Source organism: Lissotriton helveticus, chromosome 2_1, assembly GCF_964261635.1.
Source record: "Lissotriton helveticus chromosome 2_1, aLisHel1.1, whole genome shotgun sequence".
NCBI lineage: Eukaryota > Metazoa > Chordata > Amphibia > Caudata > Salamandridae > Lissotriton > Lissotriton helveticus.
The window spans coordinates 596476419-596501497 of NC_136059.1; the positions used below are offsets into that span (position 1 = coordinate 596476419).

Consider the following 25079-nt stretch of genomic DNA (forward strand, 5'->3'; position numbering starts at 1 on the left):
ACTAAATGAAAGGACACCACACAGGTTATATATATAAAATATATATGTATTTATTACTAAATTAATCCTTTGAACTCTTTATGAGATCAGAGGCACAAGCACATAACAAGATACTTAATCAACATACCGTAAGTTGCACAAAATACAGTAATCCCCTAGGGGCACTTCGAACCATATACTAAAATAGTGGTATAAGAACCACGTCACGAACAAAGGATAGGCCTAGGTCCTGGAGAATTTCTGGGGCTTCGCTGTACTACCAAAGGTTAGGGAGCAGGAGGCCCACGGGATGCGCGTGCAGTGTCTTTACACACACGCGAGTTACCATGGGAGTTATAATGGGAACGAAAGAAATGGAAACTAGTTCTTTTAGGTCACTTCCGCATGGACAAGGAGAAAGCTACTTGAAAGTTAAACACTAGGATAGTAAATACCCACAGGAGCACAGAAGTACTCGCGTTACCTCACCCACAGGAAGCGGGTGCATAGGTGTCAAAGTGTGTCGGGTTTCGTCGCTGAATCCTATGGAGCTTTGAAGAAAGATGCTGCAGGCGACCAGGAGGGAAGTGTCCGGGTGGATCCTAGGGCGGATCGAGGATGAAGAGTACCTGAAAGCAGAGGGGACAGAGTCTGGGTCACTAGCCAGTGACCAGGAAGGAACCAGGCGATGTCGCGAAGCAATCAGGTGATGTTATGAAGCTTGTCTCTGCAGCCACGTGGACCAGGAGGTGTCGACGACGACCAGGAGCTGGATACGGACTGTCCCACGAAGGCTCTCGCTGTCGGCGGTGTCTGCTTCCGGATTGGAGTCAACAAGCCTTGGCAAAGGCAACCCACGCAGGAATCGAAGATGGCTTACGGATCAGACCAGCAAGGTCTGATGGGCTTCTCCTTTTCAGGGAAGCAGGGGCCAGTCTGGAGCAACCAGACCAGCGGTGTAAATCAAAAGGTTCGTCGTCCCAGAGGCCACTAGCCAACGGGCAAGTGACCGGACAGACGCGTCGGGCAGGAAAATGCAGAAGGGCCACACGCAGAACTCGTGTAGTGTGGAGGGCTGATCTTCAGTGCAGTTCGTGCTCGGGGCTGGGGCTTCTCAATCCCCAATGCACAACTTCGAGGGTGCCTCAGAAGTTGCACGGAAAGCAACTCGCTGGCTTTCCAAGATGGCCGGTCGCACGTCTCTCATCGCTTCCACGGGTCTCAGCTCTGCTGTGACTGTGGATCGGGCTGTTGGAAGTCTGGAAGTCCAGGTCTTGTCAGGCTCTGTGCTCGGGCTCCGGCGGGAGCGTCGACAAAGCAAACCGTTGATCGCTTGATGGTGCCTGCTTGCACAGGGTGGTCACTCCTTGACCACAAGGGAAATTCTTCAGTCTTCTATCTTCAGGTAGAACGTCGAAGGTCCAGAGTTAAATTTCAGTCAGGATAAATCTAAAGTCTTGGGACTCAGCTCCTACCTATATACCAAATTTAGGGGCTGGATTACCTGCTAGGTCCCTCCTATGGGTGGGACCAGGGAAGGGGGTGGTTACACCCCTTTCCCTTTGTCCAGTTTCGCGCCACAACTGGGGCTGGAGTGCCCCATCACCGGTTTGAACTGGACTATGCATGGGACACCTTGTGTGCCCCTGGCAGTGTCTCATTTCATTCAGCCCTCCCTGCTCCAATACACTATGGCCTGTCTGGGGTGGTGCTAGCACCTCCCAAGACAGGAAACCTATTGTCCAAGCCTCCCTCGCTGGAAGGACTCCCAGCAGCAGGAGGTCAGACTTGTGTCTGTGGCAGCAGCATCCATTTTGTGATGCTGAGGCTCTGGTTAACTTTAACCGGGATTAGTAGGAACAACATGTCTTCTCCCTCTAGAAGGGTAGAATGCTACCCCCGTCGCCAGAACTGGCGAGGGGGTAGTATTCCAAAGCGTATGACACCTTACACGACATGTTTTATAAAGCCAAACCAAAGTTAACATTCAACCGCGAGGATTATAATGCACTTAAGAGTATATGGTATGGCAATATCCTAGAAGAGCTATAAGGACATGGTTCCGAAAGCTGCAGACAGGCTCAGCTCATGCTAGAGCCTCATCTCACATAAAACCAAACACTCTGCCTTCAGGATTGTTAAGAAAAGGGGGGGGTGATGAACAGAGTGCCTGAATTAAGCAGACCACTCTTACCCAGTCCAAAGATCAGGGCTTGATCCATCACCGTTTTTTAGCTCACTGCACCATCCCAGCTCAGAACTTGGCTATATGCAAATTAGTCTGTTCCTGTCCCAGTGCATGATGGGAACAGGGCAAACCAAACTACCAAGCCAATTCTTATACTGGGAAGGAAACAAGCTACCGGGGACCGGTTTCTGGCATTTCAGCCTCGTCGGCCCGGCTTGCTTGAATCCTGATGGTGCAATGAGCAAGGGACTCACATCTGAGTATACCCTTCCACGCTTATGGTGGACAAAATGATTCAGAAAAGGGGGTGGTGATGAACAGAGTGCCTGAATTAAGCAGACCACTCTTACCCAGTCCAAAGATCAGGGCTTGATCCATCACCGTTTTTTAGCTCACTGCACCATCCCAGCTCAGAACTTGGCTATATGCAAATTAGTCTGTTCCTGTCCCAGTGCATGATGGGAACAGGGCAAACCAAACTACCAAGCCAATTCTTATACTGGGAAGGAAACAAGCTACCGGGGACCGGTTTCTGGCATTTCAGCCTCGTCGGCCCGGCTTGCTTGAATCCTGATGGTGCAATGAGCAAGGGACTCACATCTGAGTATACCCTTCCACGCTTGAGGTGGACAAAATGATTCAGAAAAGGGGGTGGTGATGAACAGAGTGCCTGGGTAGGAGTGTTCTGATTAACTCAGATACTCAGTCCATCACCACCCCCTTTTTGTAATTATTTTGGCCACCATGAGTGTGGAAGGGTATGCTCAGACATGAGTCCCTTGCTCATTGCACCATCAGGATTCAAGCAAGCCGGGCCGAAGACGGCTGTAATGCCAGAAACCGGTCCCCGGAAGCTTGTTTCCTTTCCAGTGAAGAATTGGCTTGGTAGTTTGGTCTGCCCTGTTCCCATGATGCACTGGGCCAGGGACAGACTAATTTGCATATAGCCAGGTTCTGAACTGGGATGGTGCAGTGAGCTAAAAAACGGTGATGGATCAAGCCCTGATCTGTTGACTGGGTAGGAGTGTTCTGATTAACTCAGATACTCTGTCCATCACCACCCCCTTTTTGTAATTATTCAGGATTGTTAAGGCCTGCCATAGGAGTGACTTATAGGTGTATATGTGTCTAGAGTTAAGGTTAGATATAGGAATACTATATCTAAGCAAGGGGTGATTACACAACCGTGCCCCAGCTGAGTGATCAGCCAGTTGTGTCAGTTTGGATGGCCAGCCAGGGATGGCAAAAATATGCTGCAGCCCCTGGTAGGCCTTGGGTGCACCTATGCCCTGGGTACCTATAGTACACTATACAGGGACTCACAAGAGTTTCCCAATTGGTGATGTACCTAAAGTACATGGTGTGAATTTAGAGAGAGAACAGCAGGGCAGTGGGTCCGATTAGCAGGCCCACAGCCACATTAAGTCGAAAACCAGTGAAGCAAAAAGCAAAAATTGGGTTAACCTTAGGAAAGCAGACCCTACTCTACTCTACTCTCCACAATCGATATAGAAAGCTATCCTAATAGTAGCTGTGGAGAGCAGCCTTCAGGCTAAGTCTTGAAGGAATGTTAAGCAGCTTGTTTTACCAGTCTATAATCTCATGAATGACAAAATAAAAGGAGAACCACACCAGGTATATATATAAAATATATGTATGACGTCAGTTCTTCTTTTTTCCGCGCCAGTTAGCGCAGATCCGAAGAGCAGTACTCCGGTCTTTTGACCTAGTGTTTGTTTAACTTAATCTTCTACGGTGCCGGTAGGATGCCTGGGTTTAAGAGCTGCGACGAGTGCGACCGCATGATGTCGGTCACCGACCACCATCGACTCTGCCTCCGGTGTCTGGGCGCGGACCACGACGTGGAGTCCTGCGTCGACTGTCGGGCCTTGACTGGAAAAGCTAGGCGGGAGCGGTCCCGCAAGCTTCTCGAGCTCCGGGTGTCGGCCCCGCGTCGAGAGCGGTCCCGGTCCGGTCGGAGGTCGAGGGAGCGGTCGAGGGAACGTTCGCGGAGCCGCCATGGGCGCTCCGGGAGTCGCCACCATTCCTCCGGCTCGTCAGGTAAGCACAAGAAGTCGGGGCGTCGCCATCGCACCCCCGACTCCCCCCGACGCCCGCGTGCTGCGGCCGGGGGCTCGGGTGACCCCACCCCCGCGGTCCCGCATGGGTCGCCGACGCCGTCTACCCCACACCTGTCGGTCCCTGGGGAAGGCGCGTCGCGTGAGGAGATCGAGGCCTTCCTCATTGCTATGAGGGCGAGGTCTTCTCCGGCGGGGCCTTCGGCGCCTGCGGGCCCGTCGGTCCCGTCTGGGGGCCCGAGCGGTTCGGGTGCTCCTGCCCCGGCGCCGCCGGTGGCTCCGGCCCCGGCGCCGCTGGTTCCCTCTGGTTCGTCGCCGGCTGGTCTCCCGGCCTCTCCGGCGTCGGTTCCTGTGGGACAACCCGTGGTACCGCCCCCGCGTGGTGCAGCGACTCCGCCGTCGGCTCCGGCCGGCGTCGGGTCACCTGCGCCGACGCCGCGCGGCGCCACCCCCCTTTCCTCCCCGACTCCGGACGCGGAGCCGGACCGGCGTCGATCGGCGCCGGATCCGACGCCGATGGGGCCCGTTGACCCCGATGTCTATATCGTCGACCCAGAATATGGGTATGACGAGGAGGAGTATGGAGAGGGTTGGGAGGGGTCTGAGGACCCTCTATCCCGTGCCTGCCAGTACGATGTGGACTGGGTAGGTGATCTGGGTGATGCCAGTGGCCTGGACGAGTCGCCCAACCCTGGGTTTGTCTCTCCGTCCCCTGTGGCGTCTGAGGCAGGTGCTGCCTATTCGGTGGTCCTGATGAGGGCTGCCAAGGCCTTACACCTTGAGCTCCCCGTCGCGAAGGTCAAACCGAATATTCTGACGGAAGTGTTTAAACCGCAGTCATGCCCCCAGGAGCCTCTGCTGCCGTTTAATGAGGCCCTGACGGATGTCCTTCTGGGCACCTGGTCCAGGCCCGCTTCTGGTGCGCCGGTTGACCGGAACGTTGCCAGGCGTCACCTTCCGTGTTCGGACGACCCTGCCTTCCTCTCCACCCATCCCTCCCCGGAGAGTCTGGTGATCCAGGCCTCCACTTCACAGTCCGCATTCCCGTCGGCTCCGCCCGACCGGGAATCAAAGAGGTACGACCAATTTGGTAAAAAAGTGTTTTCCTCTTTGAGCGCTGGGCTGCGGTCTTGTAACACCGCGTGCCTCTTGGGTCGCTACACCCACTCCCTGTGGGATACGGTCGAAGAGTGTTTGCCGCAATGCCCCCAGGAAGTGCGGGACAAGCTCACCCGGGCCTTGGTTGAAGGCCGGGATGCGGCGCGGTACTCGATCCGTTGTGGTCTGGACACAACAGACTCACTGGGACGGGCCATGTCCACTACGGTGGCGATTCGTCGCCATGCCTGGCTGAGATCTGCCAACTTCTCGCCAGACGTCCAAAATACGCTCATGGATATGCCATTTGATGGCAGTCGCCTGTTTGGTGACAAAGCGGACCACGCGCTGGAGCGCTTCAAGGACTCCAGGGTCACGGCCAAGTCCTTGGGTCTTTCGACCCAGCGCCAGCAGACGGGTTCGTTTCGGCCCTTTCGTGGCCAAGGGAGGGGAGGTCCCGCACGTGCTGCCAGCCACGCGACGCAGAACGCTCCCCAGCGCGGTGGCGGCCGTGGTTTCCGCCGTGGTGGCGGTAGAGGCCAGCGGCGTGGTCAGTCCACGCCTCCCTCCGCTGCTGCATCCAAGCCTTCCTAGTCCGAGCTTTCGGGCTCACGTGACGCCAGTGGGTGGCAGGGTTCGCCATCACCACTCCCGCTGGCGCGCGATAACATCGGACAGGTGGGTGCTGCAGCTTGTCCGAAGGGGCTATGCCCTCCCCTTCGAGTCCACTCCTCCAGCCATGCCACCGCAGAACCACCGTGTGTCGGGGGACCACTTGACACTTCTGCGGGAGGAAGTTACGGCCCTCTTGGCCAAGGGGGCCATCGAGCGCGTTCCTGGGCCAGAAGTAGGGTGTGGTTGCTACTCCCACTACTTTCTGGTACCCAAGAAGGACAAGGGAGGCCTGCGTCCTATCTTGGATCTACGGAACGTCAACGGCTTCCTCCGGAAGGAGAAGTTCAAGATGTTGACTTTGGCTCAGGTCTTGGCTGCTCTAGACCCACAAGACTGGATGGTAGCGTTGGACTTGCAGGATGCGTATTTTCACATCCCCGTCCTGCCGGCCCACCGGCGTTACCTGCGGTTCACGGTAGGCCACGAGCACTTTCAGTTTATCGTGCTCCCATTCGGCCTTACCAGCGCCCCACGGGTGTTCACGAAAGTGATGGCGGTGGTCGCAGCTCATCTGCGCCGGTTAGGGGTTTCAGTCTTCCCCTACCTCGACGACTGGCTGTTGAAGGCGGGCTCGCCCCAGACAGTCGTCCACCACCTTCAGATGACGGCAGACCTCCTGCACGAGCTGGGGTTTTCCATCAATGTGCCGAAATCACACCTGTGTCCCTCTCGAAAGCTCCTTTTCATCGGAGCGGTTCTCGACTCGGCGCAGTTTCGGGTTTATCCTCCGGAACGGCGGGTCCGGGATATTCAGGCTCTGATTCCCATCTTTCAGCCGTTATCCCGGGTTTCGGTCAGGTTGACGCTGCGGCTTCTGGGGCTGATGGCCTCCTGCATCCTTCTGGTGCATCACGCCAGGTGGCGGATGCGGGCTCTGCAGTGGGACCTGAAGTTTCAGTGGGCCCAGCATCAGGGCAACCTATCCGACCATGTCCTGATCTCGGAGGGCACTGCGAGACGGTTGCAGTGGTGGCTTACGGACCGCGATTGGGTCAGGGGCAGATCCCTCTCCCTTCCCCAACCGGAGCACGTGGTTGTGACGGACGCGTCCCTCCAAGGCTGGGGTGGCCACTTGGGAGAGGCGGAGATCAGAGGCCTCTGGTCTCCGGCAGAATCCCGGCTCCATATCAACATGTTGGAGCTGCGGGCGATTCGCCTAGCACTGAAGGCATTCCTCCCCTTTGTCAACGGGAGTGTGGTGCAGGTGTTCACGGACAACACCACCGCCATGTGGTACTGCAACAAACAGGGCGGTGTGGGGTCGTGGACCCTTTGCCAGGAGGCTCTGCGCCTCTGGCAATGGCTGGAACGTCAGGGCGTGACTCTGACGGTTCAACACCTGGCAGGTTCTCTGAACGCCAGGGCGGACGAACTCAGCCGTCGGTGCTCGGTGGATCACGAATGGCGTCTGAACTCGGATGTGGCGAGAGGCCTCTTTCAGCAATGGGGAGAGCCTTGGTTATATCTATTCGCCACAGAAGAGAACGCGCAATGTCATCAGTTCTGCGCGTTGGAGTTTCCAAGACGGCACTCGCTCGGCGACGCCTTTCGGCGCGAGTGGAGTTGCGGTCTGTTGTACGCCTTTCCGCCTATACCACTTCTGCCCAGAGTGCTGAAGAAGATCAGGCGCGACCGGGCCCAAGTTATCCTTGTGGCTCCGGACTGGGCTCGAAGGTACTGGTATCCCGAGCTACTCAGCATGACAGTCGGTCCCTCGATCCGCCTGCCCCTTCAGGAGGACCTTCTGTCGCAGCAGCAGGGGACGGTCCTCCACCCGAACCTGTCCAGTCTCCACCTCCATGCGTGGAGATTGAGCGGCGACAGTTGAGGCCATTTGACTTGCCTCCTGAAGTCTGTGATGTCATTCTGGCAGCCAGGCGTCCCTCCACAAAGTCGGTATACGCCTGCCGGTGGAACAGATTTGTGGCATGGTGCACAGCAAAGGCTGTGGATCCCCTTTCTGCCCCTCTGTCTGAGGTTCTCCTCTTCCTCCTTTCCCTTGCCCAGCAGGGCTCTGCTCTGGGCACTATCAAGGGCTATCTTTCTGCCCTTTCCGCCTTCTTGAGGCTACCTGATCAGCCATCTTTGTTCAAGTCCCCTATTGTGTTACGATTCTTGAAGGGCATCACGCACATGTATCCTCCAACTCCGTTCGTGATGCCTCAGTGGGACTTGAACTTGGTTTTGACTTTCCTGATGTGCGCTCCCTTTGAGCCCCTTCATTCCTGCCCTCTCCGTCTTCTCACCTTAAAGACGGCCTTCCTGGTAGCCATCACCTCTGCCAGGAGAGTGAGTGAGCTCCAGGCTCTTTCTATTCTACCTCCTTTCTTGTCTGTTCATCCTGATAAGGTGGTTCTTCGGACTAGACCTTCTTTCCTGCCCAAGGTAGTCTCTGCTTTTCACATTGGGCAGTCCATCACCTTGCCCTCCTTCTTCCCGCCTCCGCATCCTTCAAAGGATGAAGAGCGGCTCCATCGTCTGGACCCAAAACGTGCGCTTTCATTCTATATGGATCGCACACGCCAGTTCCGGGTGGATGACCAACTGTTTGTTGGCTACGTGGGTGAGAAGAAGGGAAGGGCGGTACAGAAACGGACCATCTCTCGGTGGGTCGTCCTGTGCATCAAAGCATGCTACTCTTTGGCTCGGAAGGAGCCTCCTGTTGGGCTGAGGGCCCATTCCACTCGGGCCACGGCGGCTACTACTGCCCTGGGCCGGGGAGTCCCTTTGCAGGACATTTGCCAGGCGGCCACGTGGGCCTCGCTGCACACCTTTGCGAGGCACTACTGCCTGGACAGTCAAGTCCGGAGGGATGGCTTCTTTGGCCGTTCGGTCCTCCAGGACTTTCTGGTGTAGGTTGTGTTGGTTCGCAGACCCACCACCGGGGTTGGTATTGCTGGGGTATCTATTCTAAGGTAAGGAATCTAATACTAACCTGTTTCTTTCAGATGAACAAGTTACTTACCTTCGGTAACGATATATCTGTAAGAAACAGTAGTTAGTATTAGATTCCTTACCGCCCCACCCATCCTCCCCGTTCTGCGAACTGATACCTAGGGTTAAGGACATCCCTTTCAGGGCCCTAGTTTCAAATGGCACCAGTGTTAGTTCTCACATGGCTCTGCGTGTTCTGGCGCGGAAAAGCTGTGTGCAAAGAACTGACGTCAGCGCGCGGAGGCGGCGTCTATATACTCCAGCGACGTCATCACGGCGCACGACGCCGACGACGCGGAGCCGCAGGGGACGCCTGCAGACGACGCCTACCGACGCGCAGGGGTACTGCTACGCAAAAGTTTCCGGATCCAGACTGACGCCTGGGGATATTCTAAGGTAAGGAATCTAATACTAACTACTGTTTCTTACAGATATATCGTTACCGAAGGTAAGTAACTTGTTCATTTATTCTAAACACATCCCTCTAGTGTCTTTATGAGGCTGTATGCAAAAGTACATACACTAAACTTATTTAGCACACAGTAAATTAGCACAATATACGTTGAGCCCTAGGGGTGTACCAAACCATACATTAAGAAAGTGGTATAAGAACTACGACTGACATAGGTACGAGGCCTAGAGCCTTTAGAACCGCTGGGGCCACCAGGAACCACCCAAGGTAGTGACACAGGGGACCCACGGGGGACGCGTGCAGTGTTTAAACACAGCCGCAAATCCCCATTAACTTCTAAGGGGGAAAGTCGCGGTTGGAAAATTAAAGATTAAGGACACTTGGAAGAGGACTTGGAGCAAACCCCTTTAGACCTAGTCCGTTCTAGAGTCAATACCCTCGGAAGCACGGGAGTACTTGAGATACCTCACCCAGGGAAGCAGGGTGCATAGGTGTCTTTTGATGTCGGGTTTCGTCGTCGTTTTCAATGACTATCTGCTGCAAAGTGCTGCTGGCGACCAAGTGGAAAGTGTCCGGATGGATCCAAGGTTGGATCGGAGATCTGAAGAACATGAAAGCAGAGGGGACAGAGTCTGGGTTACTTGCCAGTGACCAGGAAGGTGATGAGCGGATGCCCACCGATGTCGGGTGCTTTCAGATGAAGAAGGTGTAGCTTGACTCTTCAGCCACGAGGACCAGGAGGCGTCGACGACGACCAGGAGCTGGATTCGAGCTGTCCCACGAAGGATGTAGTGTGCTGCGGTGTCTGTATCCGGATTGGACCCAACAAGCCTTGGCAATAGCAACCCACGCAGGAAGCAAAGATGGGCTTCGGTGCAGACCAACAAGGTCTGAGGGACTCACCCTTTGATGGGGAGTCAGGGCACTTCTGGAGCAACCAGGAAAGCTCAAGAAACAGAAGTTACCTTTGTGGGGACCCACCAGTCGACGGACTAGGGATCGCGAAGGAGCCTCGAGCGGAAATGCTAGAAGTGGGCCCACGGAACACTCGTAGAGTGTAGGCCCACAATCTTAGGTGCAAATGGTGCTTGGGGCTTGGACTACAAGTAGCCCAATGAACAACTTCGGGAAAGCTCGGGAAGTGGGTGCACTTGCAAATGTGCACTGTGTCCAGAAGTTCCGGTTCCACGTCACTTGTGAGGGCTGCGGGTCTCCGCTCTGCTGAGATCTCGTGTCGGCCTCCGAGAAGTCTGGAAGTCCGTGGCCCGAGTCGCAAATCCGTCAAGATCCGGCTGGTGCTTTGGAAATGCAGACTGGCAAGATGCTTCATTGGTGCCCGTTTGAACAGGGGAGTCACTCCTTCACCCCAAGGGAGATTCTTCTGTCTTCTAGTCAAAATAGAATATCGAAGTTCCAGAAAATATGTTGCAGAGTTTCGTCCAGGTGTAATCTGAAGTCCTAAGGACTGGGATCCCATACTTATACTAAGTTAGGGGGTTGGACAAACTCTGGGGACCCACCTATGGGTCTGGGAAGAGGGGTGGTTACACTCATTCCCTTTGTCCATTTTCGTGCCAGAGCAGGGGCTGAGTGCCCCTGCAACCGGTTTGAACTGGGGTATGCACAGGGACACCAAGTCTGCCCCCAACACTGTCTGAAAAGTATTCTATGAATGCACCCACCCAGCCCCAATACACTAAAGCCTGTCTGGGAGGTGGTTACCCCCTCCCTCTGACAGGAAACCTATTGTCCAGGCCTCTCCTGATCGAGTTTCGTCCAGCCGCAGGAGATCAGACTTGTGTCTGTGGCTGCAGCATCCATTTTGTGATGCTGGGGCTCTTTTAACTAGTGTGTACATGTCTTCTCCCTCTGGCGGGAGGGGGGGGGTAGGATTCCAAAGTGTTTGACATCCAACCCAACATGTTTCCATGCAGCCATTCCAAAGTTAGTATTTACCGCAAGGTTAGAATGCACTTAAGAGTATATGGCCTGGCTGCATCACAGAACAGCATCAGAGAATAGATTCCGAAAGCTGCAGAGGGATCCTGCTCACGCATGGGCACCCTCTCACACAACAAAACCAAGCACTCTGCCTTCAGGATTGATAAGGCCTGCCATAGGAGTGATTTACAGGTTTATATGTGTCAGTGATTAAAGGTAGATATAGGTAACCTATATCTTAGTAAGGGGTGCATGCACCACCTTTCCCAGGCTGCAGTAGTAGACATGTGGTGCCATAATACATGCTTCAGCCCCTGGTAGGCCTCTGGGGTACCTATGTCCTTAGTACCTAAGGTACCATATACTAGGGACTCCCAAGGGCAACCCAGTAACCAATCTGGAGTGTCCCTAAAGTACATGCAATCCATTGAGAGAGAAAAGAAGATAGGCTGGGGCCCTGAATAGCAGGATCCCAGCCAAATTAAGTCAAAAAACATCAAAACACCAGAAAAAAAGTGGGGGCAACCATGTAGTCAGATTCCACTTTCCTACAGCATGCACCCTCCAATCAGGGTTGGGGATTGTGCCCATTCCCCCATGTGGGGTGGGCATACCATGGGTCTAGTCAGATGCCCACTGGCTACTGACTTCAAGTCCCCTTAAACGCCCCCTAAATACAGTATTTAGGGGGCAGCCCTCAACCCAGAAGGCAGTTTCCTGCAATGTACGAAGGACAGAAGAAGTCGCACAGCCAGAAGACTGTAGAGAAGACATGACTTGGACTCAGCCCTACCGGCCAGTGTGCAGTTTACAGACATCCTGCACTAAAAGCCGGCTTGTCCTACAGCCAGCGACGTCTAAAACCCCTGGCAGGACTGACTGCCTTTAACAAAGACCAAATCTCCTGCGAACATCAGCTCTGTTCAAACCAAACCCCAAAGAAAGACCCTGAGCCTGCTGAGGAACAAGAAACTAGTCCCCTGGAATCGCCTCTGCACCTATCGCCATGGCCCAAGTCCAAATGGCCCACACTTCCCAGAGATGTCCCCCACCACCATGGGTTGACCCCTCCTGGACTCAACATCGCCTTCAGCCTCTGCACGGAGAACCCAACCATGCATGAGTAGTCCGGTAAGATGATACCCTACCTCAAAAGGCACCCCTGCATCCGGCCGCCCTGCGCCCTAGAGAAGAGGACGTGAGGTGCACCTACCTCCCCAAGCCCTCCAACCTACTTGCCCAGCTGAAGGTTACTCCCGGAAGACTTCCTGAAACGAGCCTGCAGCCAAAATCCAAAAAACAGCAACCTCAATATGATAGCATTGGGCTGCCGACACTTCTTAAGCACCTACAATCAGGCACACCTTCACCGCTGGTGGTGTGGTCTTGGTGTTGACCTGGGACCCCCTTTGCCCTGACCTTAAAACTAGGAGCTTGGCTCCTGGGACAGAGTGGCCTGCCCATAAGCAGTCGCCAACCAAGGTGCCCCATTGGCACCCTGCACCCGGCTGCCCAAGTCCCTTTGGTGGTGCCCCTTGAGTGCCAACCTCAACCCTGGTTCTTCCTTCCAAAACTCAAATTCCAAAACCATTTTACTCACCTGTAACTTAACACTTCGTTTTTCACATTGGACTAAATGGTGAGTTTTCTCTGAAAATTATTTTGTGTTGAACTGTCTTTTACTGCACAAAAAGTAACCTATTACTTGTACAATAGTTAACCTACTTACAAATGTCCTGTGCAGACTTAAATTGTGTTTCATACCAAACCAGACAAGTAAGCTGAAAGTAATCAAATAGTAATTACAAGCATTTTTTAACAATTTGCAAATCATTTTTCCATTTAAAAAGTAATCTGAATGTTCCTACGAATCCAGTATTATTTACTATTGCAAACAGTAACATTGTATGAGAAGTATGACTTACCTGTTACTAAGTATACCTTGTAGAAATAAAATGCCAATATCACAGCTTTTTCTACAAACAATTGGTCTGGATTCAGTCTTTGATGTGTGACGACATGTCTTGCCTGAGTGTGTGACATCATATGCTTAACACTACCTCTCTGATAAGCCTGACTGGTCAACCACACTACCACAAAAGAGAGTACAGTATTATCTACTTTAGCCTTCGCTATATCTCTGGGGATCCACTGGACTTTGTGCACAGTATACCTTACTTTGGTATAGTTTATACAGAGCCAGCTTTCTACACTGCGCGTCGTGTGGAGGCCCTAGGTTTCGGAGAGATGTTGGGGTCGGCGCTACTGTTGCACCAGGGTGGTTTTTCGGCCAATCATGCCACCTACTCCCAGCATATATTTCAGATTAAGGGGCCTTAGTTTTGCTTCACTTAATCAAAAGACCTCTGTTGAGTTTCTCTGGTGTAGTCTGGAAAAATCATAATGTCGGCGCTTGAGAAGTTAGTGACCTAGCTATGCGGGCCTCACAAAGAATAGCATCCCTACCTCGATAGTTGACAAATCTGGCAATCAGTAGGAACGGGGGAGGAGGCTTGGCCAAGGAATTATGCGCTCTCTCTATCGCATATCATTAAGATAAGTATTTCTTAGGTAGCCATGATTGAAGCCAGTCTCGCAGGATGTAGGCAGGGTTCTGATGATTCCGATCCCTCTGGAAATCCCACAAATAAAAAATGGTTACGTTTTGCTCTATTCTCCGCATCCTCAGCCCTTTTCTCGTGGCTGTGACAGACAGAAGCTTGGCCATGTTTGCCTTGAGAGAGGTTACGTCGTCCTCCACAGTGGAAATCCTTTTTTCCGCTTCAGTGATTCTGTGGGCCATGTTCCATAAATCCTGGTGTATAATTGGAACTTCAACCTTGACGTCTCCTGTCTTAGTTTTAACCACCTCCTGGGTGGTCTGGATGGCCTGCAGTACGTTGGCAAGGTTTTGGGAAGTGGGTTCAGCTTGGCAGAATTCACTTTCGAAGGACCACAGTTAACACTGGGAGGAGTCCTGAATCTATCCATCTTAGTTTGGCGTGTGCCGTCAACCAACCCCTTGTACTTCCCCCGTGGCATGGGATGTGGTATCCTCCAACTGGGATTTCGGGGCGAGATCTGGGGTGTGCCACAGAGGTAGCTGGTACCCAGCCCGCTTAGTCCCCAAACTGAGGGGCAGCACAAGTAGCGGGGTCCTCTATGGATGTTCCAAGTGTCCACAGTGGCCTTCTGTCCCCTAGCGTTTGAGTGAGGAAGGCCCACAGCTAGTGGAGGGTCCTCTCACAGTCCTTAAAATGTCACTCCCCCGCCATAAGCACTAACAATATCAGTAGTGAGTTGTTCTTCCTTAAGGGTCTATCAGTGCACCCCCAAGCTATAGAGGTGCCAATAAATAAGGGATGGTATTGTGTACAAAGGGCCTTTCCAGATGACAATCCCGCTATGATACTTACAGCTGGCAAGGCCCAGTCAGGTCATTCCACCATTCCTTTTAGTGGGATGGGGATAACGTTCAGTCACTCCATCCATCACTCCAGTGCACCGTGCGGGATTCCCTGGCCTACACCAGGCCCCGTCTGTGGGCCACGTCCAGTCTCCAGACTATCAGGCCCTCCATATGCTTCCAAGAGGAACCTGGACGTCTCCAGCCCCGGCAAGCAGATCCTTGGAACCACAGCAAGTCTCCTTGCCTCAGCATGGCTTGGATGATGGAACATATATGGGATGGCTGGGAGCATACTCAAAGTGCGCCCATCATCTTCCTGGGGCAAGCCGTGCGCCATTTTCTTGCTATTTTTACTTAAAACTTTAAACCTTCATATCTCCATTTCCCCAGATTTGATTTGTCATAATGTTTGTTAAATTTTAGTCTAATCTATTTTGGTTTGGGATTTTTATTGTTTGTATTTTTGACTTTATTACTCTTTTGGCACTACATAAGTACTTTACTCATTGCCATGAGTAAAGCCTGTCTGTTCTGTGCTATAGCTACCAGGGGATTGATTTCAGGTTAATTTAATTTAGTGAATTTAAGGGTTCATCCTGATGAGAGTTGTGATTGAGGCACGACTGCCCCCTTTCAAGTAACAGTGTCCCCACTGCACTCCTTTACTATGTTAATTTACTTATTATTTCTCTCCATTTATTGCTGGCGGGTGCTAGGTGTATTCAGTGAAAATCCTACCTCAAGAAACTGATTTGCACAAATTGTTTTCGTCAGAACCAACCTGTACAAGCCCTTCTGGCTTCTGGCTGGCTTCCTAAACGGAGGCCAGCCATTGGAGGAGAGGGGCGTCACTCCGTTCACAACCCGTCTTTTTCGGATAGAGGGGTTTGTTTTTGCTGTTCTTTCTCTCCCTGACGTCATCGGGAGAGAGCAGCCCCTCATCACGCTGCCTGCACGCCAAAGTCGGCTCTCTGATTGGTGTTCCTGATTAACCAATCAGAGGGCCGACTGGCGCGTGCAGGCAGCGTGAGCAGACCACAGATAACAGGTCGTAAATGGCTCCAACCAAATAAATGTGAAAAGGGGAGGTTGGCGCGTGAGCAGTTTAATTCATGACAAAATTGTATGTGTTCCTGTTTTTATCCGACTGGCTGAGGCTCGAAATACGAACCCTGCTGTGGGCTGCAGTGCCGCAAGACTGCACAACAAACACGTGGGGTGGGAGGGCACAACGTGCCCCGGCAGCGCTCTCCCACTCACACGTCCAAGGGTGACGGTGTGGGCCCTGACGGCACCCACAGGCTTTGGGCGTCTTCCTACAGAACCATGCGCGCCCTGATGGCACAGCACGCAGTGTATATATACATCCTTTGTCCTACCCGGCCCCCCCTGGGTAGCTGCTGCTCGGCCACACCGTCATGCCCGGGCCGGCATTTGTTGCAGTTGGTGTCCTTCCGTTGGGGAGGAAGGGGTGCATTACGTGTACACAATTACGTGCAGCCAGTGCCAAATCCACTGTATGTTGCTGGCTTGTGCATCGTCCTGTCCCTCACAGGGATGCACACTCTGGAAAACAAACACATATTCCAGAGTCCATTTTTGGGCACGCAGAGCGGGATACAATCCCCTCAATTTTGCCTCTTGCAACTTTTCCTCCCTGTATTGTACCGTTTGCTACCTCTTGTATTTTGCTTACAATTGTCACCTTTGCCTCGTGTAACTCAACACTCTCCTTTTGTAACATGGTCACGTGTAATGTTCTCCTCCTGTATCCTTACTGTTCCTATTCCGGAGCGCTCCCACGCCTTTGGGTAAAGTCCGCCCTTTATAAAAACAAACCGCCCGCACTCTGGCATGTTGCCGCGCATCTAGTCTGGTACTGTGCAACGCATAACCGGCCACTCACGCCATTGTAAGCAATGCCGCCCTAGCCAATACCTGAACACCATGCGTCCGACTTTAACTTTTCTTCACTATCTCTCGCTGCCTATACATACCGTCAAGAGGCATAGGCCGGTCAATACCATACTCCCAACTTGAATCCTGCTATTCCCATCCTGCCCCCCATGCCCAACTGTAGCACCCCTCCTCTTTGCCCGCACCCCCAATCCCAACTCCTCTTACTGCCGTGCCTGGTGGGGGCTGCACCCGCACCGTCCCCTCTTCGCCAGCCCGCCCCCCTGGGCCATAGTCTGACATCCTTATACTCCTCTCATACATTCATTTCCTCGGACGGCCCCTTTCATGTAACTAAACGCCCCCCCAACCCCTCAATGTCTTCCCTGGCTGCCCTGCGTTGGTGCCCAACCCCCTTGGCGCTCTTTCCCTCCCTCCAAAATTGCTCCCCCAGCTTGCGCCTTCCAACGCTGCACTGCAACTCCCAAAACCCGCCCCAATAGACCCGCGCCCCCCTCCTCCCCCTCCAGCAGCAGTCTGGCGTTTTTCCCAGGGGCGCGCCAGCCCTCTCTGTACCAAGGAGCACAGATAACCTCCTGGACGATCTCTTCCCCCCCCACCCCCTCCCAGGTTGGCTAATCACCCCCTCCTTCCTCTACATTGTACTTAGACCACTTGCGGCCTTTTCCTATTCGTTCACTACTGTTGCCCAAAAGCAACGGAGCCAAATTTATTTTCCGAAATGTGCAAAGTACATCTCTGTATTTGACAAACATGTTCACAACCTCATTACATCAGCCGTAATAACTACTACTGTTACTTTGTGTCTGTAACAAGATGCTCTTGAATTGTTACTTTCTGCCTATCAAACTATTTTCTTTTAGATTCAAAACGGCATCTGGAAAATGCGACAGCACTAATGAAATATGCGTGCCCCACTGAATTCTAAGCCATTGCATCAAAATCTCAGTGAGTTAAAAGACCAATACATGTCATTTTTACACCCAGCATGGCTGCACCTATAGGTTGTAATTGTTTCACATTCGAGTCCCACCATTGCATCAAAGCAAACAACTCGAATTCAAAATGGTAATATTTAGCCCGAACACCTTAAAAACCTGCACTTTAAATACGTTTAAAATTACAAACTCGAAGAATATTCAAAACATTACATAGGCCATAGTAATACCAGACAATGGCATAACTGTTCCCGAAATACATGCTCCGTTTTCGTTTACATTTGATAAAGCGTTTTTGTCCCGGTTCCTGTATTCTGTACTACTGTTCCCTAGGACTCCTTCCGCCAGACACTAGTCCCAGTCACGCAGCCAGGGCCGAGGAACCAACAGCATGTCCTGCTGGAAGTCATCCGCGGGGGACACCCCGGGCCTTAGAGTACACTTGGAAAAAGATCTCCACTTCAGATCGGATGCTCTCCTTGGTCAGGGCAGTGTCTGTCCTGTTGGCTGCCTCAGCATCTGCATTTCCTAGTGTTTGGAGCTCCTCTCCTGGAGTAAGGGAGTGTAGGGCACAGAGGTAAGTACAACTTACTGCCGTGCAAAGCCCCTTGTTTTCTGGATCTGCAGCGACTTTCTCTCCAGTGACCCACCTGCTACCCCCACTCCCTTTATGTGTATGTAATTGGTGGAGCAGAGGAAACTGACTCCAAGGGGCGTTGGAGGGCCTAGCGGGAGGGGAGAGCACAGGTGCCCCTGGACATCCCAAAGTGTAGTTTATGGTATCTTCGGAAAACGTTCCCAATTCTCTGCGCCCCCTTCCCAATATCAGAAGGGGATCCCATAAACAGGTAGGAAGTGGGGAAGCATGATAAACCGGAGTGCCAGAAGCCATTTGTACTATTTTCATGAAATGTAATTCTGTGTTTGTCTGTAATATTGTGTTGCCTATATATTCAATATTGTGTGTGTTGGGCTGTGTGTGTGTGTATATGTGTATGTGTGTGTGTGTGTGTGTGTGTGTGGCTCCCTGTGTGTGTGTGGCTCCCTGTGTGTGTGTGGCTCCCTGTGTGTGTGGCTCCCTGTGTGTGTGGCTCCCTGTGTGTGTGGCTCCCTGTGTGTGTGGCTCCCTGTGTGTGTGGCTCGCTGTGTGTGTGGCTCGCTGTGTGTGTGGCTCGCTGTGTGTGTGGCTCGCTGTGTGTGTGGCTCGCTGTGTGTGTGGCTCGCTGTGTGTGTGGCTCGCTGTGTGTGTGGCTCGCTGTGTGTGTGGCTCGCTGTGTGTGTGGCTTGCTGTGTGTGTGGCTCGCTGTGTGTGTGGCTCGCTGTGTGTGTGGCTCGCTGTGTGTGTGTGGCTCGCTGTGTGTGTGTGGCTCGCTGTGTGTGTGTGGCTCGCTGTGTGTGTGTGGCTCGCTGTGTGTGTGTGGCTCGCTGTGTGTGTGTGTGGCTCGCTGTGTGTGTGTGTGTGTGGCTCGCTGTGTGTGTGTGTGTGGCTCGCTGTGTGTGTGGCTCGCTGTGTGTGTGTGGCTCGCTGTGTGTGTGTGTGGCTCGCTGTGTGTGTGTGTGTGTGTGGCTCGCTGTGTGTGTGTGTGGCTCGCTGTGTGTGTGTGGCTCGCTGTGTGTGTGTGGCTCGCTGTGTGTGTGTGGCTCGCTGTGTGTGTGTGGCTCGCTGTGTGTGTGTGGCTCGCTGTGTGTGTGTGTGTGTGTGGCTCTGTGTGTGTGGCTCTGTGTGTGGCTCTCTGTGTGTGGCTCTCTGTGTGTGGCTCTCTGTGTGTGGCTCTGTGTGTGTGTGGCTCTGTGTGTGTGTGGCTCTGTGTGTGTGTGTGTGTGTGTGGCTCTGTGTGTGTGTGTGTGTGTGTCTCTCTGTGTGTGTGTCTCTCTGTGTGTGTGGCTCTGTGTGTGTGTGGCTCTGTGTGTGTGTGGCTCTGTGTGTGTGTGGCTCTGTGTGTGTGTGGCTCTGTGTGTGTGTGGCTCTGTGTGTGTGTGGCTCTGTGTGTGTGTGGCTCTGTGTGTGTGTGGCTCTGTGTGTGTGTGGCTCTGTGTGTGTGTGGCTCTGTGTGTGTGTGGCTCTGTGTGTGTGTGGCTCTGTGTGTGTGTGGCTCTGTGTGTGTGTGGCTCTGTGTGTGTGTGGCTCTCTGTGTGTGTGGCTCTCTGTGTGTGTGGCTCTCTGTGTGTGTGGCTCTCTGTGTGTGTGGCTCTCTGTGTGTGTGGCTCTCTGTGTGTGTGGCTCTCTGTGTGTGTGGCTCTCTGTGTGTGTGGCTCTCTGTGTGTGTGGCTCTGTGTGTGTGTGGCTCTGTGTGTGTGTGTGTGTGTGGCTCTCTGTGTGTGTGTGTGTGGCTCTCTGTGTGTGTGTGTGGCTCTCTGTGTGTGTGGCTCTCTGTGTGTGTTGGGCTTTGTGTGCGTGGCTCGGTCTGTGCGTGGCTCGGTCTGTGCGTGGCTCGGTCTGTGCGTGGCTCGGTCTGTGCGTGGCTCGGTCTGTGTGTGTGCGTGGCTCTGTCTGTGCGTGTGTGAGCGTGGCTCTGTCTGTGCGTGTGTGAGCGTGGCTCTGTCTGTGCGTGTGTGAGCGTGGCTCTGTCTGTGTGTGAGCGTGGCTCTGTCTGTGTGTGTGAGCGTGGCTCTGTCTGTGTGTGAGCGTGGCTCTGTCTGTGCGTGTGTGAGCGTGGCTCTGTCTGTGTGTGTGAGCGTGGCTCTGTCTGTGTGTGTGTGTGCGTGGCTCTGTGTGTGTGTCTCTGTGTGTGTGTGTGTCTCTGTGTGTGTGTGTGTGTCTCTCTGTGTGTGTGTGTCTCTCTGTGTGTGTTGGGCTTTGTGTGTGTGGCTCGGTCTGTGTGTGTGCGTGGCTCGGTCTGTGTGTGTGCGTGGCTCGGTCTGTGCGTGGCTCGGTCTGTGCGTGGCTCGGTCTGTGCGTGGCTCGGTCTGTGTGTGCGCGTGGCTCGGTCTGTGTGTGTGCGTGGCTCGGTCTGTGTGTGTGCGTGGCTCTGTCTGTGCGTGGCTCTGTCTGTGCGTGGCTCGGTCTGTGTGTGTGCGTGGCTCTGTCTGTGTGTGGCTGTGTCTGTGTGTGTGTGTGTGTGTGGCTCTGTGTGTGTGTGGCTGTGGCTCTGCGTGTGTGTGTGGGTGCAAATGCAATAGGTCTCGCATTTGCGAAAGATTAAGCTATTGGCATTGTAAATGACAATGCAATTTATTTATATGTTTTAAAAACCAAAACATAAATAAAAATAATGTCATGAGCAATGCCAATAGCTCTAACTTTAACAATGCCGAGACCATTGCATTGTAAATGCTTGTTGAAATATTCTGACCGTACTGCGTAAACTGTAAAACTGCCATAGCATTGGCCAAGAATTTGTTTTTGTTCATTTAACTTTGGCTCCCTCCCTACCCTTAAAATGACTGTTAAAGTATCTAAGCTGCTGGATATGTTTGATTAATCGCTTGTTATTGTATAGTATCTGAGTTCCAAACCCTTCACCGCATCCTACAGTACAACTTTGGTGCTCGCCTTGCTATTCATGGAGAGTTGCAATTCCATAAGTACTTACTTGGTTATCCACTTGTATTGGATTAGTACCAGAGGTCGTGGAATACTAATGGTCCTAGACCATGTTCACTGTAGATACTGCCCAAGAGCCATTAACTGTCCCAGGCCTATATTGCCTCTCAGCAAAGCTATTGACCTGCTTAATCCCAGACCCTCCTTGTGTGATAGGCAAGAACATTGTCAATAGGGTGAGGCTGTGCACAGGGTGGTGTACTCCTGACGGATCCCCGGGTAGAGGAAATAAAGCAGTCATTCTCGAGGGACCTACCTTCTGAAATCTCACCCCCCAACATATATTACAGAGGCGATTTTGACTTTTAATTGTCTGAATGTTGTATTTGGGTAGAACCACATTAATGTTTTGGGTAATTATGTAGAAATGCTCATATATCACTAAGACTTATGGACTTGTCTGCATATCTAAACTGAATCTGCCAGTTTTCGATACCTATTGTGAGACAATTCTTGTAAAATTGACACATGGATTCATGAAGAATTTTTTTTTAAGACAACTTACTGATTGTCTGGTGACTCGCATGCTTCGAATTGCATTCCCTCAAAAAAGTTTCCAGGACTATGAGGATAGAAATGTTTTTACATTTATTTTCGTATTAAAAAATGTGTTTGCACATTCTCAGTGACAAATATTGTTCATAATGTAATTATGTGTAGGCACTAGGTTAACTTAATGTACTTAACAAGGGAAATTGTTTATGTAAAAAAATATATAACGTTGAGGTTTCCATGTCCAAGAAGAAAGTCAACATTTTATTAGAAGAGTATGTTCTTGAGTGTTGTGAATTTTTCCTTGATTGTCATTATTGACAGACTGTGTAGTTGTCTGAAGAGGTACAGATGAGTGTATCTGGTCTTAAAGAGATGTAAAGACATACAGGCTTAATTTGACATTGGCCAGAAGGTCTAAAATTTGAACCCCAGGAAGATTTTGTGCATTGTGGTAGGTCGTTGTTCACTTGAGATGAAGTAGATAAATGGATCAACAAACACCCAAGTTACCTTTTCAAGCTATACACCATTAAGTCCGAGCCACTATTCTGGAAACATGGCAGTTGGTGTTTCTTGGTCTCATCATGTATGTCTTAATGTTTTTGATTTAATATTCATATTTTTAAACTCTCCTGCTTACACATTCTAATAGTGTCCTTCCTTTCGTTTTTGAGCACTTTGTGGAATACCATAGCTAGCATACCCTTTTTAAATACAGTTGTATGAGCGATATTTCATTTATTTTGTTTATTTTAGTGGAGAGTTGGTGATGCCTGTAATGCTGTTTGGTCTGAGGATAGCGGTGTCTATCCAGCCACCGTTGTTTCCATTGATGCAAAGCGAGGCACATGCATTGTTGTTTACACTGGATACGGAAACCGAGAAGAACAAAATCTGGCTGATCTGCTGCCGCCCAGTAACTCTGAGTCCGAGAGTACTAGGGCTGACCTAAAAGAGGTGAGCTACTGTGCTTTGGTCCTGAATATTGTTTCAATCAATTTAATTCCTTTTGAATGTTCTTTAATCACATCGCTTCAGGGGGGTATTTGATAACCTGAGAATACTAATAATGACAGCATGCACAGTACAAAAACAATCAAATTGTAGTACAGTCCATATTTACAAGCAATGACAAATCCATAGTTGGCTTATTTTATATCGATTGCTATCATGGCCAGACTACATGCAGACACACTTGAAGTATGCACAGAAGCACACTTGTCTACAGACACCCACTCATGGAGAACAGACATACAGGGACTTGTGCACCTAGATCAGTAGAACTGCAGACATACATGCAAATAAGCCAAGAAATATAGCGTGAAGACCCACAGGGTAACTCGAAGGGGTGGGCTACAGCCATGATGGGTGGAGAATGCACTGGAGGCAATGAAAGAGGGGGGACATTAGAAGTTGAGCACGAAGGAAGTACTTGATTAATAGTTGTGCGAGGCATACTGCTTTGTGCATTGGCGGTCAGCGAGCTGCTGTACGGGAAGTGCTGTGAGAATATGATCAATTTAGGGCAGGTGGTGATGTATAGTGGGTGCTCAGGTATGTTGGTGTGGAGTGGAAGACATGGAGGCATCAGAAGGATCACAAGTAGATGGCCCCTTTTTCAATACGGTTTGATACTCAAGACTTTTCTCAATGTAGATACAGGACTATAATTACCAATGCAAATAAAACAAGCATTGGCATATCCAGTAGGTCTCGCCTTTGGGACCTTATAAGTGTTTAGCCAGAGCTATTGGCTTTGCCAGTGTCTTTAACAGAGTTTTGTGTTTGTGTCCTGAAAGACTGGACATACACAAAAAACTAACGCAATAACCAATTTGCTCATAGTCTGTGGTAAAAACATCAATGTGCCAAATAATCATCGTGATACCTTGGATTAACCCCATGTTAGCTTGCAAAGGAATAATTGTATTTGACAGGATGAATGGAGGCGGACCCCTCCCTTAAATTGATGAACAATAGATTATAGTGGAGAAATACTTTCTTGTTAAAGCAACATGTGCTGGAAAACTAGCGATTCTTTAATGGGATATATAGGGTATCAGCTTACTAACCTAGCACTCCAAAAAAGGACTTCCAGTAGGGAGAACGGTACACAAGCAGTGAGTAGGCTTCGACAGAGAGCAAGGGAGTTGGGGAACAGGCAGGGACAGGTAGGGTTAGGACAGCAAGAAGGCGCGGCGAGAATGAGAAGTAGGGTGGTTAGGAATGCACATGTGGTTTGTAAGGCAGAAAAGACTATGCAGGAGAAAAAGTGACAGACTAAGGGGCGGAGAGGGAGTTGTTAGAGTGGGCTCAATGTGCAGAAAGGGAAAAATGGGAGGTAGAAGAGATGCATGTAGCTGAAAAAATCCCATCTTGCTGGGGACCATTGGATGGGGGATTTTGAAGGCTGCGGGTGAGGCTGTTCAAGAATGTTTGTTTTGTCAATTGGAAACCAAATAAATTTGTATTCAAACTAAAAATCACCATTTTGTAACAAAAAAGAAAACATATTTAGTATGTTTCTTGTGTAACACATTAAGTCAACAGGCAAAATTGAGAAAAGGGTTTAGCACAAGCATGTTAAATGTGTTGCTATCTAATGAGAAGCTGAAGACCTCACAAGCACTCCAGCGCTTTAACTGACTTAAGAGTTTTGATCCCTTTAGAGTAGCTTGAACCTAGAAGTTATGAAACTTAATGTTTAAATAAAAAATATAACAACCTAACCAGTTAGGAGTTTAAATTACCGCAAACATGGGTAAGACGGGTGGGCGGAACTCAAGTTTTCTGTACCTTGCCCCATCACCCGGCCGAGCAATCGACACATGGCTTTGATTGCCTGTCGCAGGGCATTAGTGCTCAATGTGCCGCTCCTGGTCTCCAGCTGATCTTCACTGCCACTTGCTGAAAGGCCTCCTTCACCCTATGCAAGGACTAGTAAGATTATAAATAGTCTTTGAGTGACCAGCTGAACTCCCAGTGAAGCGGTTGCTCCTGCCCACCTCCCGACCGACCTACAAGCGCCCTGTGGTATCGTAGCGCTGAATATTTACTGCAGCATATTGCTATTGGCTTCTGACTCACTCGTGTTTAAGTGCCCAGCCCCCAGCGTAGCGCTCCGCATTTGCGTAGCTCATTTCAGCTAATAGTGTATTTCGTGCAAAGTGTACAGCGCCGTCACTACAGTTGTCCTTCTCAGGCTTAATATTCTCTGAAACCTGTATGCATAGCGCTGCTGCTCGCATTAGTCGTTGTGCATTCTATCAGCCTTCGCATAGCGCCGTGTTGTTATTTGGGAGCCCTCCATTTTGTTGTGCCTGCAGCCCGTCCCTCCCCCTTCGCTAACGCCTCCCAGCTCCCCCTCCCACCCACGAAGCACTTGGAACTACTCGGCTGAGAAACCCCTGTGACCAGCTGAACTCCCAGTGAAGCGGTTGCTCCTGCCCACCTCCCGACCGACTTACAAGC

At 51.4% G+C, this 25079-nt stretch overlaps 1 protein-coding gene across 2 annotated transcripts in view; it reads left to right on the top strand.

The window, feature by feature from the left end:
- Positions 1-25079, top strand: part of LOC144818166 (survival motor neuron protein-like) — a 399426-nt gene that overhangs the window by 97084 nt on the left and 277263 nt on the right. For both annotated transcript variants that reach the window (XM_078675289.1, XM_078675290.1), the window contains one exon: positions 22365-22565. In XM_078675289.1, the coding sequence (XP_078531415.1) occupies positions 22365-22565 (201 nt within the window). The remainder of the gene's footprint in view (positions 1-22364; positions 22566-25079) is intronic.